Source organism: Schistocerca gregaria, chromosome 6, assembly GCF_023897955.1.
Source record: "Schistocerca gregaria isolate iqSchGreg1 chromosome 6, iqSchGreg1.2, whole genome shotgun sequence".
NCBI classification, from domain to species: Eukaryota; Metazoa; Arthropoda; class Insecta; order Orthoptera; family Acrididae; genus Schistocerca; species Schistocerca gregaria.
The window spans coordinates 387,284,808-387,299,638 of NC_064925.1; the positions used below are offsets into that span (position 1 = coordinate 387,284,808).

At 43.6% G+C, this 14,831-nt stretch overlaps 1 protein-coding gene across 6 annotated transcripts in view; it reads left to right on the plus strand.

Annotated features, from left to right (window-relative positions):
• LOC126278068 (lipase 3-like) overlaps window positions 1-14,831 on the plus strand; it is a 154,992-nt gene that overhangs the window by 102,549 nt on the left and 37,612 nt on the right. For all 6 annotated transcript variants that reach the window (XM_049977895.1, XM_049977899.1, XM_049977893.1 and 3 more), the window contains one exon: window positions 6,299-6,454. In XM_049977895.1, the coding sequence (XP_049833852.1) occupies window positions 6,299-6,454 (156 nt within the window). The remainder of the gene's footprint in view (window positions 1-6,298; window positions 6,455-14,831) is intronic.

The following is a 14,831-nucleotide window of genomic DNA, read 5'->3' on the forward strand; positions in this document are numbered from 1 at the left end:
AAGCAACGTTCCGGCGTGATGGAGTCTTCAACATGCACAATTCGCATGTTTGGAGTGAGGGTAACCCACATGCCACAGTTATTAGCGCTCGTCAAGTGCGGTTCTTCGTTAATGTGTGGGTCGGTGTTGTTGGGGACTGTTTAATTGGGCCGTATCTGCTACCTAGGCCATTAAATGGCAGGCACTATTATAATATTCTCGCCAGAGCATTACCGGAATTGTTGGAAAACGTCGCGCTCCATAGAAGACAATGCATGTATTCCGACATGACGGGGCGCCGGCACATTTCAGTCATCGTGTGCGTCGATTCCTGGACCGACGGTTCCCAGAAACGTAGATTGGGAGAGGTGATCCTGTACCATGGCCTGCTCGATCCCCAGATATGTCCCCTCTGGACTTTTTTGTTGGTTTCATTAACTTGTCGCTAGAGAAATCTTGCTCTACCGGTTTAAACACTCCTCATAGGAAAAAATGACATTAGGAAAAAATATTTGTTTTTATGTCCCCTACAACCTCCCAGAGTTTGTCGGTTTAAATACTTTTCACCCTGTATAGAGGCTGTATACAAAAGGATACACCTTCTTATAATGAAAAAATGTTTGAATTACCGTTTGCAGTGGTCAGACCGCCCGAAGGATGTGATCCGCTGGACACATGTCAAAATAATTGTTGTCTCTTTCAGTTGTTGTTTCCGTGCATACTCGAATGAAAATAGAAAAATGTACAACTCTTACGGTAAGAGTACCGACCTGCAAGATACTCCCTACCGGGCACGTTGCCTCCTAATAAAATGCATAATAATCAAGAAATCGTGAAAACAAGGTACCAATAGAATTTGTATAAGCATAGGAAATGTGTCAAGTAAAAGTCTGGTGTGTTTTATAGGTATGTGGACTCACATGTAGAACTAAAATAAGCATAAATTGAGATGTGCTGGTAATGCAAATAACAATTTCTGCAAGACAAATTTCAAGTATCATATTTTCTGAAAAGTAGCAAAAAAATTATGCAAAGCTGAAAGGCGTAAAATAAGTAGTTGTGATATCTGATCCTCAAAATTATATTTAGCTACATTAAAGGAACCAAAGGAAACATCATTGTATAAAGTGTTTGACGTTGCTGATGTGATGATTGCCTCACGATTTTCTCGTTCGTAAAGTCAATATGAACCACATTGGGATGGAGAAGATTACGTATCCTAAAAGGTCCAGAATAAAAGTTCAAATTTACTGCAACGACGTTTTCCTCTGTTGGATAGTTACTGAGTCCGTAACAACATTTTTTGTCCTATGCGATATTCCTGGAAGTTACTCTCCTGTTTTTGTTGATGGACGATAATACTCGACCTCATAGAGCACAGGTGGTTGATGTTTTCTTCGAGACTGAAGATATTGCATGGATAGCGTGCCCTGCTCGCTCTTCCGATCTGAATCCCATAGAGCATGTTTGGGATGCTCTAGGGAAATGGGTTGCAACACTTCAACAACCACCAACCACTCTCCTAGATTTGCGAGTAACTCTGCGAGAAGAAGGGGCGTTATTGCCTGAGCATGAGATTGATGACATCATTCACAAGACGAAACGTCGTTGTCCGACCTGTATTGCTGCCATGGGCGGTGACACCCCGTACTGAGCACTATAGCCAGGAGTCTACCATCGATATGCTGGAAAAATTGTACATTTAAAGCCAGCGGCAGGCATAAAACGTCATCTGAAATTGTACTGAATCCTTTCTCAGAAAATTATTTTCAACATTTGGTTCGTGACCCACTCGAAGCGTAAATGATTGCGAAAACGTGCTTGACCTCTTAGCAACAAATAATCCTGGACAAATAGGGAGTATCTTGACGAATACAGGAATTAGCAGCCACAAGGTAGTTGCTGCTAGGCTGAATGCCGTAACACCTACAACCATCAAAAAGAAACTAAAAGCACATCTATTTAAAAAAACTGATAAAAATGCTCTTAACGATCTGCTCACGTAAACATAGAAAAGATGTGGAAAGTTTCAAAGAGATAGTATCGACTTCAGTTGATAGACAAATGCCGCATACATTGATAAGTGATGGTCCTGATCCCCCATGGCAGACAAAAGAGTCAGATCGCTGTTGCAGAAGCAACGAAAAAAGCACGCCAAATTTAAAAGAACGCAAAATCCCCAAGACTGGCAAAGTTTTGCAGAAGTTCGAAATACAGCACGTACTTCAATGCGAGATGCTTTTAATAATACCCACAACGAAACTCCGTCTCGGAATCTGGCAGAAAACGCAAAGAGATTCTGGTCATACATAAAGCGCACCAGTGGACAAGACGCAATCACTACCTTCACCGCGCGATAACAACGGTGAAGTCACTGATGACAGTGCCACTAAAGCAGAGTTATTAAACGCGGTTTCCCGAAACTACTTCACGAAAGAAGACGAAGTAAATATTCCTGAATTCCAATCAAGAGCAACTACGAAGATGAGAAACATAGAAGTAGATATCCTCGGTGTAGCAAAGCAGCTTAAATCAATTAATAACGGCAAACCCTTCGGTCCAGATTGGATACCAGTCAGGTACCTGTCAGAGTATGCTGACACAATAGGTCCATATTTAGCAATTATATACGACCGCTAGCTCACAGGAAGTTCCGTACCTAAAGACTGGTAAAGTACTCAGGCCACAGCAATACCCAAAAAGGGAAATACGAGTAATCCGCTGAATTACAGGCCCATAACACTAACGTCGGTTTTCAGTAGGTTTTGGAACATATACTGTGTTCGAATATTATGAATTACCTCGAAGAAAACGATTTATTGACACATAGTCATCACGGATTCACTAAACATCGTTCTTGTGAAACACAACTAGCTCTTTATACTCATGAAGGAATGAGTGCTATCGACAGGGGATGTCAAATTGATTCCATATTTTTAGATTTCCAGAAGCTTTTTGACACCGTTCCTCACAAGCGTCTTCTAACCAAACTGCATGCCTATGGGGTATCACGTCAGCTGTGCGAATGAATTCGTGATTTTCTGTCAGAAAGGTCACAGTTCGTAGAAATAGACGTACAGTCATCGAGTAAAACAGAAGTAATATCCGGCGTTCCCCAAGGAAGTGTTATAGGCCCTCTATTGTTCCTGATCTATATTAACGACATAGGAGACAATCTCAGTAGCCGTCTTAGATTATTTGCAGATGATGCTGTCATTTACCGTCTTCTAAAGTCATCAGATGACCAAAACGAATTGCAAAATGATTTAGATAAGATATTGTATGGTGTGAAAAGTGGCAGTTGACCCTGAATAAATAAAAGTGTGAAATTATTCACATGAATACTAAAACAAATCCGCTAAATTTCGATTACGCGACAGGTCACACAAATCTGAAGGCTGTAAATTCAACTAAATACTTAGGGATTACAATTACAAATAACCTAAATTGGAACGATCACATAGATAAAAGTGTGGGTAGAGCCAACGAAAGACTGCGATTCATTGGCAGAAGGTGCAACAGGTCTACTAAAGAGACTGCTTACACCACGCTTGTCCGTCCTATTCTGGAGTACTGCTGTGCGGTGTGGGATTCGCATCAGGTGGGACTGACGGATGACATCGAAAAACTTCACAGAAGGGCAGCTCGTTTTGTATTATCGCGAAATAGGGGAGATAGTGCCATAGAATGGTTTTTTTAAAAAAAAGCGTTTTTCGTTGCGACGGGATCTTCTCATGAAATTTCAATCACCAGTTTTCTCCTCCGATTGCGAAAACATTCTGTTAGCACCCACCTACATAGGGAGAAATGATCAGCACGATAAAATAAGAGAAATCAGAGCTCGATCAGAAAAATTTAAGTGCTCGTTTTTCCCGCGCGCCGCTTGGGAGTGGAACGGTAGAGAGACAGCTTGAAGGTGGTTCATTGAACCCTCTGCCAGGCACTTTATTGTCAATAGCATAGTAATCACTCAGACGTAGAGTGTATCCGTAAGAACATTTTTGTCTACCGCTATGCATGTTACAGTTGTTAACGTTATGTATTCTTTACATTTTCCTTCTTTACCATCGCCTGTTTATACTGTTTTGTTGCAAAATAAGTGCTGCCTTGAAAAATTTCCGTTTGTTGTTTTAGTTTTAGACATCAGTGTACAAACATTTTTCTCATTCAGAATTTATGTCAGGCTGTGCACTCACACATTAAGAAACCGACGTTAACCTCGTCTATTCCCCAAGCTTACAAAGGAGGCCACGACGTTTGGAACGCTGATTTACTGCAAACTTCGTACACTCGTAGTACTCCATTAGGACAACAAAATGTGTAAGCAGAAGCGCGTACTTCTCAAGCGTTATTGAGAAAATCGCAAGATAATTTCGATCGTCAAATATCGACAAATAAATGTAACTGTGCGTGGTCGTTTTTATCAGAAAGCCCCTGGAGCCGAGTGGTCAGAAGAACAATCATGTGAACTCCATTTTCGAGGATGCGATTCAGAACATGAAGAAACAAGAGACAATTTGATCTTTGAAAAACAAAACAAATACGATCAAGTGACGAACATCACTATCTGGTTTAGACTTGGATTTTTTCTAAAATGTCAAGAAGCCTGTAATTAATTTTAGTTTGTTTTATTACTTTTAAATGTCGGTTGAAAATTATGTACTACTGTGGAATGTTGTGACCAATAAATTAGAAAAAAAGTGGTTGCGTTCGAGCTCCATAATCGCTGGGTCGCTGGATCGAATCCCGCTCGTTGGTTTTTTTTATTTCTAACAGTGTCATTTTCTTTGCTATTTATATTACAGTTGTTGTAATGGGAAAAATACGTGTAATCGGATGAGTTTTTATTAAATTTACAATGTTATTTGTCAGTCAACAATTTTTTACTATCGCAAATAATATAATATTCATAACTACCGACTAATAAAAGGCCAAACGCATAAAGTGATACTGAAAATGTATGCTTGTCCGTGATTTGAGAAATCCCTTATACCTGGAAGGAGCTCAAAACGACTTGTTAACTCCAAGTTTTGACCGGCAGAGACGGCTTTCGAAAGATGTACAATTAATCGTCGCTTTCGACCTTACGTTAACAAGTTGCGGGATGGTATTTTTCGTAAAAACATGAAAAACAAAGTTAAACGGCACCAGCTGCATTGAATAAATGCTATGATTCCTCACACGCACGGTGTTTTGAGGTTTTCCGTGGAAAAACAAACCTCGTTAACATTTTCAAAAACCTCTCTTTCAGCCGATGATTTGGAAGCAAACCACGCATAACGCAGTATTTCCTTACATATCGGCGCTGATCATTGGTCATGCAGTATCGAGTGTATTTTAATAGCGTCTTCACGAGAAGAAATTTCTCGTTCTCTTTCGATTAAATACGAACAACTTTGAAAACACGGACAAGCATACATTTTCAGTATCACTGCTTGCGTTTGGTCGTTTACTAGACGGTAGTTATGAATATTACATTATTTGTGATAATAAATTTTGTAGACTGCCAAATAACATTGTAAATTTAATAAAAGTTCATCCGATTACACGTATTTTTTCCGTTACAACAACTGTAATGTAAATAGCAAAGAAAATGAAACTGTTAGAAATAATAAAAAACAATGAGCGGGATTCGACCCAGCGACCGAGCGATTACGGAGCTTGAACGCTAACCTCTTCTTTTTATTAATTTAATCTCAGTTTGTTCGTTGCTCCTGCTCGGGGCGGACGTCGCAAGACGGCCATTTCAGTTCGTCGTTTATCTATTAACTCAGTTTTTTTTATTAGAGAGAGCTGCTAACCCTCTGACCGAACACGCTGAGCTGCCGGTGCTTTCTGGTAAAAACGACCACGCACAGGTGTATATATTTGACGATCGAAATTATCTTGCGATTTTCTCAATAACGCTTGAGAAGTACGCGCTACTGCTTAGACATTTTGTTGTCCTAATGAAGTACTACGAGTGTACGAAGTTTGCAGTAAATCCGCGTTCCAAACGTCGTGGCATCCCCTTGTTAGTCTGACTCGATGCCCAGTCGGATTTGAGCTGTTGTTGCTGCCGCAGGTTTCAGCTGTCAGTATCAAATTTCGCTTTCTGTAGACCCTCAAACCAGCTACATATTTAATCGTATATTCTTCCTACTGTGCTCTATACTAACAATAAGTAGAGTTATGTTACCCGCTGTCCTACCCGGTATTGCATTGTTGATGGCCATTGAGTTCGCTTGTTAAAACACGGTCTGGTGAAGCGACACTGCACTGACAGAAGGAACTGCATATCAACTGCTCGCTTGTTGACAACAGTCGGTGGTGTTCGCAGAGCGACTTCGGGAAGAACGCTGACGAGATGCTGGGCCGGCCGCCGGGGTTCGTGCGGCTAGCCTGGCAGATGTGCCGCCCAGACTCACCCATGAGGAGCACGTGCGAGTCCCTCGTCGAGATCGTGACCGGACTAAACCCGTCCAGGAGTGACTTCGTAAGTTTGTGTGGCTCTCTTTCCGTCTGTCCTTCGCTTTATTTCTCTTTCGTGTGTGTGTGTGTGTGTGTGTGTGTGTGTGTGTGTGTGTGTGTGTTTGTGTTTGTGTGTGATCGTGTTTTACATTCTGGCTGCACTTTTCCCCCCACTACCACACCATACTACGTGATTGCGAGGAGGGGGAAGAGGGGGATACTGCGAATTTAACATATTTAGATGGCAATGCAGTCGTATACTGTATGATCTGGTTTCATATTTCATATCTGCCAGATCATAAACGAAACAAATTTTCAGTACTGTTTAATTATTTTTGGTGCGCTCTCAGATTCCCATGTAATCGTTATTTACACTACTGGCCATTAAAATAGCTACACCACGAAGATGACATGTTACAGACGCGAAATTTAACCGACGCGAAGAAGATGCTGTGATATGCAAATGATTAGCTTTTCAGAGCAATCACACAAGGTTAGCGTCAGTGGCGACACCTATAACGTGCTGACATGAGGAAAGTTTCCAACCGATTTCTAATACACAAACAGCAGTTGACGGGCGTTGCCTGGTGAAACGTTGTTGAGATGCCTCGTGTAAGGAGGAGAAATGCGTACCATCACGTTTCCGACTTTGATAAAGGTCGGATTGTAGACTATCGCGTTTGCGGTTTATCATATCGCGACATTGCTGCTCGCGTTGGTCCAGATCCAATTACTGTTAGCAGAATATGCAATCAGTGGGTTCAGGAGGGTAATACGGAACGCCGTGCTGGATCCCAACGGCCCCGTATCACTAGCAGTCGAGATGACAGGCATCTTATCCGCATGGCTGTAACGAATCGTGCAGCCACGTCTCGATCCCTCGGGACGTTTGCAAGACAACAACCATCTGCACGAACGACGATGTTTGCAGCAGCATGGACTATCAGCTCGGAGACCATGGCTGCGGTTACCCTTGACGCTGCATCACAGACAGGAGCGCCTGCGATGGTGTACTCAACGACGAACCTGGGTGCACGAATGGCAAAACGTCATTTTTTGGGATGAATCCAGGTTCTCTTTACACCATCATGAAGGTCGCATCGCGGTGAACGCACACTGGAAGCGTGTATTCGTCATCGCCATACTGGCGTATCCCCCGCCGTCATGGTATGGGGTGCCACTGGTTACACGTCTCGGTCACCTCTTGTTCGCATTGATAGCACTTTGAACAGTGGACGTTACATTTCAGATGTATGTATGGCTCTACCCTTCATTCGATCCCTGCGGAACCCTACATTTCAACAGGATAATGTAGGCGCCTTTCGGGATACAGAAAATGTTCGACTGCTGCCCTGGCCACCACATTCTCCAGATCTCTCACCAATTGGAAACGTCTGGTCAATGGTGGTCGAGCAACTGGCTCGTCACAATACGCCACTCACTACTCTTGATGAACTGTGGTATCGTGTTGAAGCTGCATGGGCAGCTGTACCTGTACGCGCCATCCAAGCTCTGTCTGACTCAATGCCCAGGCGTATCAAGGCCGTTATTACAGCCAGAGGTGGTAGTTCTGGGTACTGATTTCTCAGGATCTATGCACCCAAATTGCGTGAAAATGTAATCACGTTCAGTTCTAGTATAATATATTTGTCCAATGAATACCCGTTTATCATCTGCATTTCTTCTTGGTGTAGCAATTTTAAGGGACAGTAGTGTATTTAAATTCATATCCGAAAAAAGGTCTTTCACACACGAAATATGTTGATCGAAATATTGCAACCTCGTTATGGAGTCGTGGAAACTCTACTTGAGGAAAACAACACAGATATCCTGGGCAGATTTAACTTAAAGGCATTTGTCTTTAAAATGGGAATTACATAGCAGATGAATCAGTTACATCTGCACACGCGCAGGTACTCTTTCACCTACAGCGGCAAACAGTCGCGAAAGCAGGTGTAAGATTAGCAGTGTCCTCGAAACGTTTAGAAAGCTTTCAAGGCCTCAATGAATCTTTGAAACCCCACGTTTTCTTTAACGTCATTGAGCCTAGGGAACTAGACTGTGTTTGTCATAACTTGTCCCGTCTACAACGCGATTTTCTTTTTTAAAATGCAAATCAGAAATAAATTGTTTCTTACCTTGCAATGTTTCCTAGTTCACTAAAAATACAAGCTCTCCAAACCACTCCGGATGTTCCAATTTTCGTTCCACACTCCTTTCTCCTTCATAAATTGAACAATAGCGTATTTTAAATCGAAAAATCGTTCGAAGTATGCCCCTCCACCTAACCAACGTACTTTTTTTAGTAATGTATAAAGTTTTTCCAATTCCATCAAAAGGTGTTGTAACTGACAGTGGAATAACTCTTTCGTAGCACCAATTTCTTCTTGATGAATAGAACCGTGGATCCCGTCTGTCGATCACTGTAATCTTTTGCTCTTTCATTGTCAAGTTAAATTTTAAATTTTTTCTACGTGAAACTGTAATATCGTTTCAGAGCGAATTTGTAATGCCCATGGATTACGCGATCGCCCAGCAGATACTGAGAATTCTCATCCTTTTCTTCTGTCATGCCCATCCACTTTTAAAGGCTTGTGGCGTTACACCTATGAACCGCTTTTGGTGCAAACGGGTACTATATCTGCGTACGTCCTCCACACCGCAAGACACTTCAACCTTTGATCCACACTCGGCCAGCACGTCTGGCTCGCATGCGGTTTGGCACGCCGTCTCCAGCCACGATCTAAGGCCTCTGTAACAATGGAGGAGTAAGATTTTCCCCGTTGGGCGCTAAGTAGCGAGTCCGACGTGACTAAGGAGATACAAGAGTGATAGATAAATAGTTCTTGAATTTCAAAGGAAAGATCGACGACAGGTGCAGGCGGACATGGAAATAATTTGTTGGCCAAAAATGCAATTTTTGCCAGACCAGGAATCGAACCCAGACCTCCAGCGTAATGCAAGCGGTTGCTTTAATTGTCTCGGCTATCTGGACACGCTTTTCGTCCGACCCGAGTTCCCAACTAGTCACACGGCAGTAGCATTCACTGTCCATTCATCTGCTTGCCTGCTGAAGTCCTGTTTCCTACAAGAGGATCGGAACCTGTTGTGCGTCACAGATACGCCGTACAAAGGGTATTAGGGAATGGGTTGAGAAGTTCCGCCTTTTGTTTTGTTTCACCCATACATGTTTCAGCACTTTTGTGCTACCGTGAGTGGGTTCAATTTTTTATTTTAACTGTTAATTTGTTGTTACATTTTAACATTTGCGTTGTTTACAACATTATGTAGAAGTTGCATTTATAACTTGATTGGCGAAAAGTGTGTGTAATCATAAGTTAACATACCTTACATGATGTTATTGTCCATTTATTTTGGTAGCTGTTCTGCTACACGTTATACAACTTGTCATCTGCAAACAGCAAAACGTAATTTATTTTTCTGCTTGTTATGCATTTATGAACAGGAATAAGACTGCATCACGTTTTCTGCCTGTAACTTACAATTTTGAAGTTGTGGTGCGTTCTCCTGTGTTGTTGGCGAAGTAAATAGTCTTACTTCTTTGCCTATGTTCGGATGGCAGTGCAGTTTTTCCGACTATTCAAAACATAGGAAGAGTTTTCGCTGCCACTACGTGTTGTTGTGGCTGTGTGGCGTTCATTCGTTTCGTAGCGTGTTTTACTGGGTGAGGCAAGCGAGTTTGAATTGTATTTGGCGTCAGTGGTGTGTGGTTTGTGTGGGTTTGCATGTGTGTGATGTATGTGTTGAGTACTGGGGCAGAGAGAGAGAGAGAGAGAGAGAGAGAGAGAGAGAGAGAGAGAGAGAGAGAACATAACCATCAGAAGTCATAAAACCATACTCAACATAAAGTTCAATAAACTATGTTTGGCTTATAAAGTAGTACCTAACTATGTAACAGTAACTGTAAACAACATGTCACCAGCAGCACAGCAGACAAAACGTAAGGCAGAAATCATGTAGATAAAGCAAGAAATCCGGTCTTTGTATTCCAAAAAGCAGGCTCTGAATATTGAATTATACAGATTTCATATAGAACTAGAAAATCACATAACATATCCACCATTTTTTGGTGATCTAATGTACAGGGTTAGAACATACACAGATAGGCAGAAAACAGACAATACAACAAAAGAAACTCACCAAAATGATAAACCACACAAACACCCACCAATCCCACCACCAATACAACAAACACACCTTTCACAAAAGAGTGATTAATCTAACAGACATAAAATTATCTGAACAATAAAGCAGCCTACTTGAAAAGGGTCCCAAAATAATATTAACACAATGGTGTCACACAGGACAGTAGAAAATATCATAACAGAAACTGAAAACATCATGAAGCAACAAGAAAAACTAAACACACCTGAATTCAATGCAAACCTAGCAAGGGAGCATGTTTGTGGGAGGAGTCGTTCACTAACAGGGAAGTGTGAAGTGTCAGAAGTCGGTCAAGGCGGGGGAGGGGGTTTGGGGGAATGGAATATCGCTTAAAGAAAGGAGAGTTGTGGTCCTCCACGACCAAATTGGTGAAATTCGGTGTTGCTTAAAGTAGTTTTTGGTAACTGTTTTGAAGTTCAGGGTAAAAAATGTGTATTAATAAATGATAAGACGCCCATTTTAAGTTAAATGCTGTTTATTGGTTTAGATAGTAAGCTATCTGCCGCTCTTATTCTTTCATTAAAATGTATTTTAAATACATTGCAACCTATATTGCTACATAATTATAAAAATATAATTGAATCTGTTGGAGTAATACACTCCTGGAAATTGAAATAAGAACACCGTGAATTCATTGTCCTAGGAAGGGGAAACTTTATTGACACATTCCTGGGGTCAGATACATCACATGATCACACTGACAGAACCACAGGCACATAGACACAGGCAACACAGCATGCACAATGTCGGCACTAGTACAGTGTATATCCACCTTTCGCAGCAATGCAGGCTGCTATTTTCCCATGGAGACGATCGTAGAGATGCTGGCTGTAGTCCTGTGGAACGGCTTGCCATGCCATTTTCACCTGGCGCCTCAGTTGGACCAGCGTTCGTGCTGGACGTGCAGACCGCGTGAGATGACGCTTCATCCAGTCCCAAACATGCTCAATGGGGGACCGATCCGGAGATCTTGCTGGCCAGGGTAGTTGACTTACACCTTCTAGAGCACGTTGGGTGGCACGGGATTCATGCGGACGTGCATTGTCCTGTTGGAACAGCAAGTTCCCTTGCCGGTCTAGGAATGGTAGAACGATGGGTTCGATGACGGTTTGGATGTACCGTGCACTATTCAGTGTCGTCTCGACGATCACCAGAGGTGTACGGCCAGTGTAGGAGATCGCTCCCCACACCATGATGCCGGGTGTTGGCCCTGTGTGCCTCGGTCGTATGCAGTCCTGATTGTGGCGCTCACCTGCATGGCACCAAACACGCATACGACCATCATTGGCACCAAGGCAGAAGCGACTCTCATCGCTGAAGACGACACGTCTCCATTCGTCCCTCCATTCACGCCTGTCGCGACACCACTGGAGGCGGGCTGCACGATGTTGGGGCGTGAGCGGAAGACGGCCTAACGGTGTGCGGGACCGTAGCCCAGCTTCATGGAGACGGTTGCGAATGGTCCTCGCCGATACCCCAGGAGCAACAGTGTCCCTAATTTGCTGAGAAGTGGCGGTGCGGTCCCCTACGGCACTGCGTTGGATCCTACGGTCTTGGCGTGCAACGGTGCGTCGCTGCGGTTCGGTCCCAGGTCGACGGGCACGTGCACCTTCCGCCGACCACTGGCGACAACATCGATGTACTGTGGAGACCTCACGCCCCACGTGTCGAGCAATTCGGCGGTACGTCCACCCGGCCTCCCGCAAAAACGCCCTCACTCAAAGTCCGTCAACTGCACATACGGTTCTCGTCCACGGTGTCGCTCATGCTACAAGTGTTAAAGACTGCGATGGAGCTCTGTATGCCACGGCAAACTGGCTGACACTGACGGCGGCGGTGCACAAATGCTGCGCAGCTAGCGCCATTCGACGGCCAACACCGCGGTTCCTGGTGTGTCCGCTGTGCCGTGCGTGTGATTATTGCTTGTACAGCCCTCTCGCAGTGTCTGGAGCAAGTATGGTGGGTCTGACACACCGGTGTCAATGTGTTCTTTTTTCCATTTCCAGGAGTGTATATTCGCTGATTTCTGAAGTCATTTTATCCAGTGTAATATGACACTCCATGGGGGTGTGGGAGGCTATAGCCCCCATAGCCCGCCCTCTCCCCCTTGCCATCGCCCCTTTTGCTATGGCATCGTGGTCACGAAGTGAGATTCTGACAGTTCCGCGGTACAACTTCACGCGTGGTTTAAACATAGACCAGTGCTTTGAAGTAATGACTCTTGCAGTAGGTGATGTGTGTCCGCATCGTACAACTATATTCAGGTGGTACAGAGAATTCCTAACAGGAAATTTCACTCTAGAGGACGCTGAGAGGACGGAAAGGCCACGATCGTCAGTTACGGAGGAAAACATTGATGCTGTGAGGAAAATGCTAGATGAACACAGGCTAGTGACATATAAGCAGTTAAAGGATACCTTAGTGCTAAATGCACCAGCAATTCTTTCGGTTCTGCATGATCATTTGCAAGTAAAGACATTTTGTTGTCTCTGGGTGCAGCGCATAGACTGACGGAAGAGCAGATGACACCACGTGTGACTTGGTGCCGGGAGGTGTTAAAGAAGTTTTCTAACGGACAATCTCAGTATGTGAATAACATCGTGACAGATGACGAGACTTGGCAGTACTGTTATGACGTGCCGGCTAAGACTCAAAACAAATTTTGGGTCTTTGAAGATGACTACACCTGTAGCAGTCAGAAAATACCGACCAGTAAAGAAGAAAATGACAGCTGCCTTTTTCAAATCGAGTGAAATCGTGTAGCGTGATTTTTTGGACAGACGGAAGACAGTCGCAGCTTAGTGGCAAACTGAGCAGTGCCTGCCCAAAGTCATCCACTCTTTGAAGAACCTGCGAGCGAAGTCAAGAATGGACATTTGGCTCCTCCATCACGATGACGCCCCTGTTCACCTTGCCAAAGCATGCACCGAATATTTGCGAGGTACAGGACTGAAACTTCATGAGTACCCTTCTTACAGTTCGGACTTCGCTACTTGTGACTTGGCACTGTTCCCGCAAGTGATAATGAAGCTGAAAGGAGCGCAGATTTCAAGTGATGAGGACCTCCTGAGGACTTGGACGATGAGTGTGTCTTACTCCCTACGGAAACTTAGGAGAAATGGTTTAAGGGTTGGTTTCGGCGCATACTTGTCAAGATGTGCTCGCGTCAGTAGTGTTGTGTGGTTCGTAGATGGTTTGTAAGACGAGTGTGGCATGTGGAGAAGGTCAGACAAACCAGCAGTGATTATGCAGCGTGTATACGACTCGCGACGACCCGGATATCCGGTAAAACCCCGGGAATTTTTTAGAATTCCGGGAATTTTTCATTGTTTTAGTTTTCAGTTAAATTTTTGTAATTTTTACTGGTGGGAACCAAAACTCTAACAAAGGATATTATTGTATCTCGCTCCTGGAGAATAATACTGCAGCAATAAAACATGAACGAGAGAAAAAAACGAAAATATAGCTTAGGTTGCAATGAAAATGCGCCACATACAATAACACTTTGCTTATATCAGTTCTGCCAACAGCAAAATGTGCCAAAGGCTTTAGGAGGACTATGCAGTGCCTCATAACAACAAACTGCCGCCGATGAGCATGACATCCCAACTGTTTACATTAGATTCGTTTGAGCAGTTGCGAGCGAGTTCATGCGCATGCGCAGTTGAGTCGCGTATGAGTTGCGTCTTCTCACGCTTTTCGCTACGGAAGTGTGGGAGTTAGCTGTACAAGCAGCCAGATGCTAGCCGGAAAAATTTTACTGGCGCGCCCAAGCTGCCAGATTCACGCATACTCAACAGACCCGGATCTAGTGCGCGGACTGCAAACCGGGGTAACTGCCGCGAAAAATTTCATATTCTTGAGGGAAAAAACTTTGTTTCACAGAGCGTCAAGCATCAAGCGCGCGTTGGTCTATCGATTGTTGATGTGGTTTTGAAACGCATCCCTGTTGGTTTTTGAACATTTTTGAACACATTCTAAGTTGATTTCTGAATGAATCATAAGTTGATTTTTGAATGCGTGCATAGTGTCCAAGATGTCTCTGCCGGGGGAACCCCATGGCATCTAGAAATAAACTTTCCTGCAGACGAAAGGGAACGGGGTTATACGAGCTGAGCGGAATAAAGGCGAACGGCTGAATGCCAATCGCTGTTTATGTAGTTGACTGGGCTTGCGAATAATCAGCGTTGTTATAATTATTAGAGAAAACCATAGAT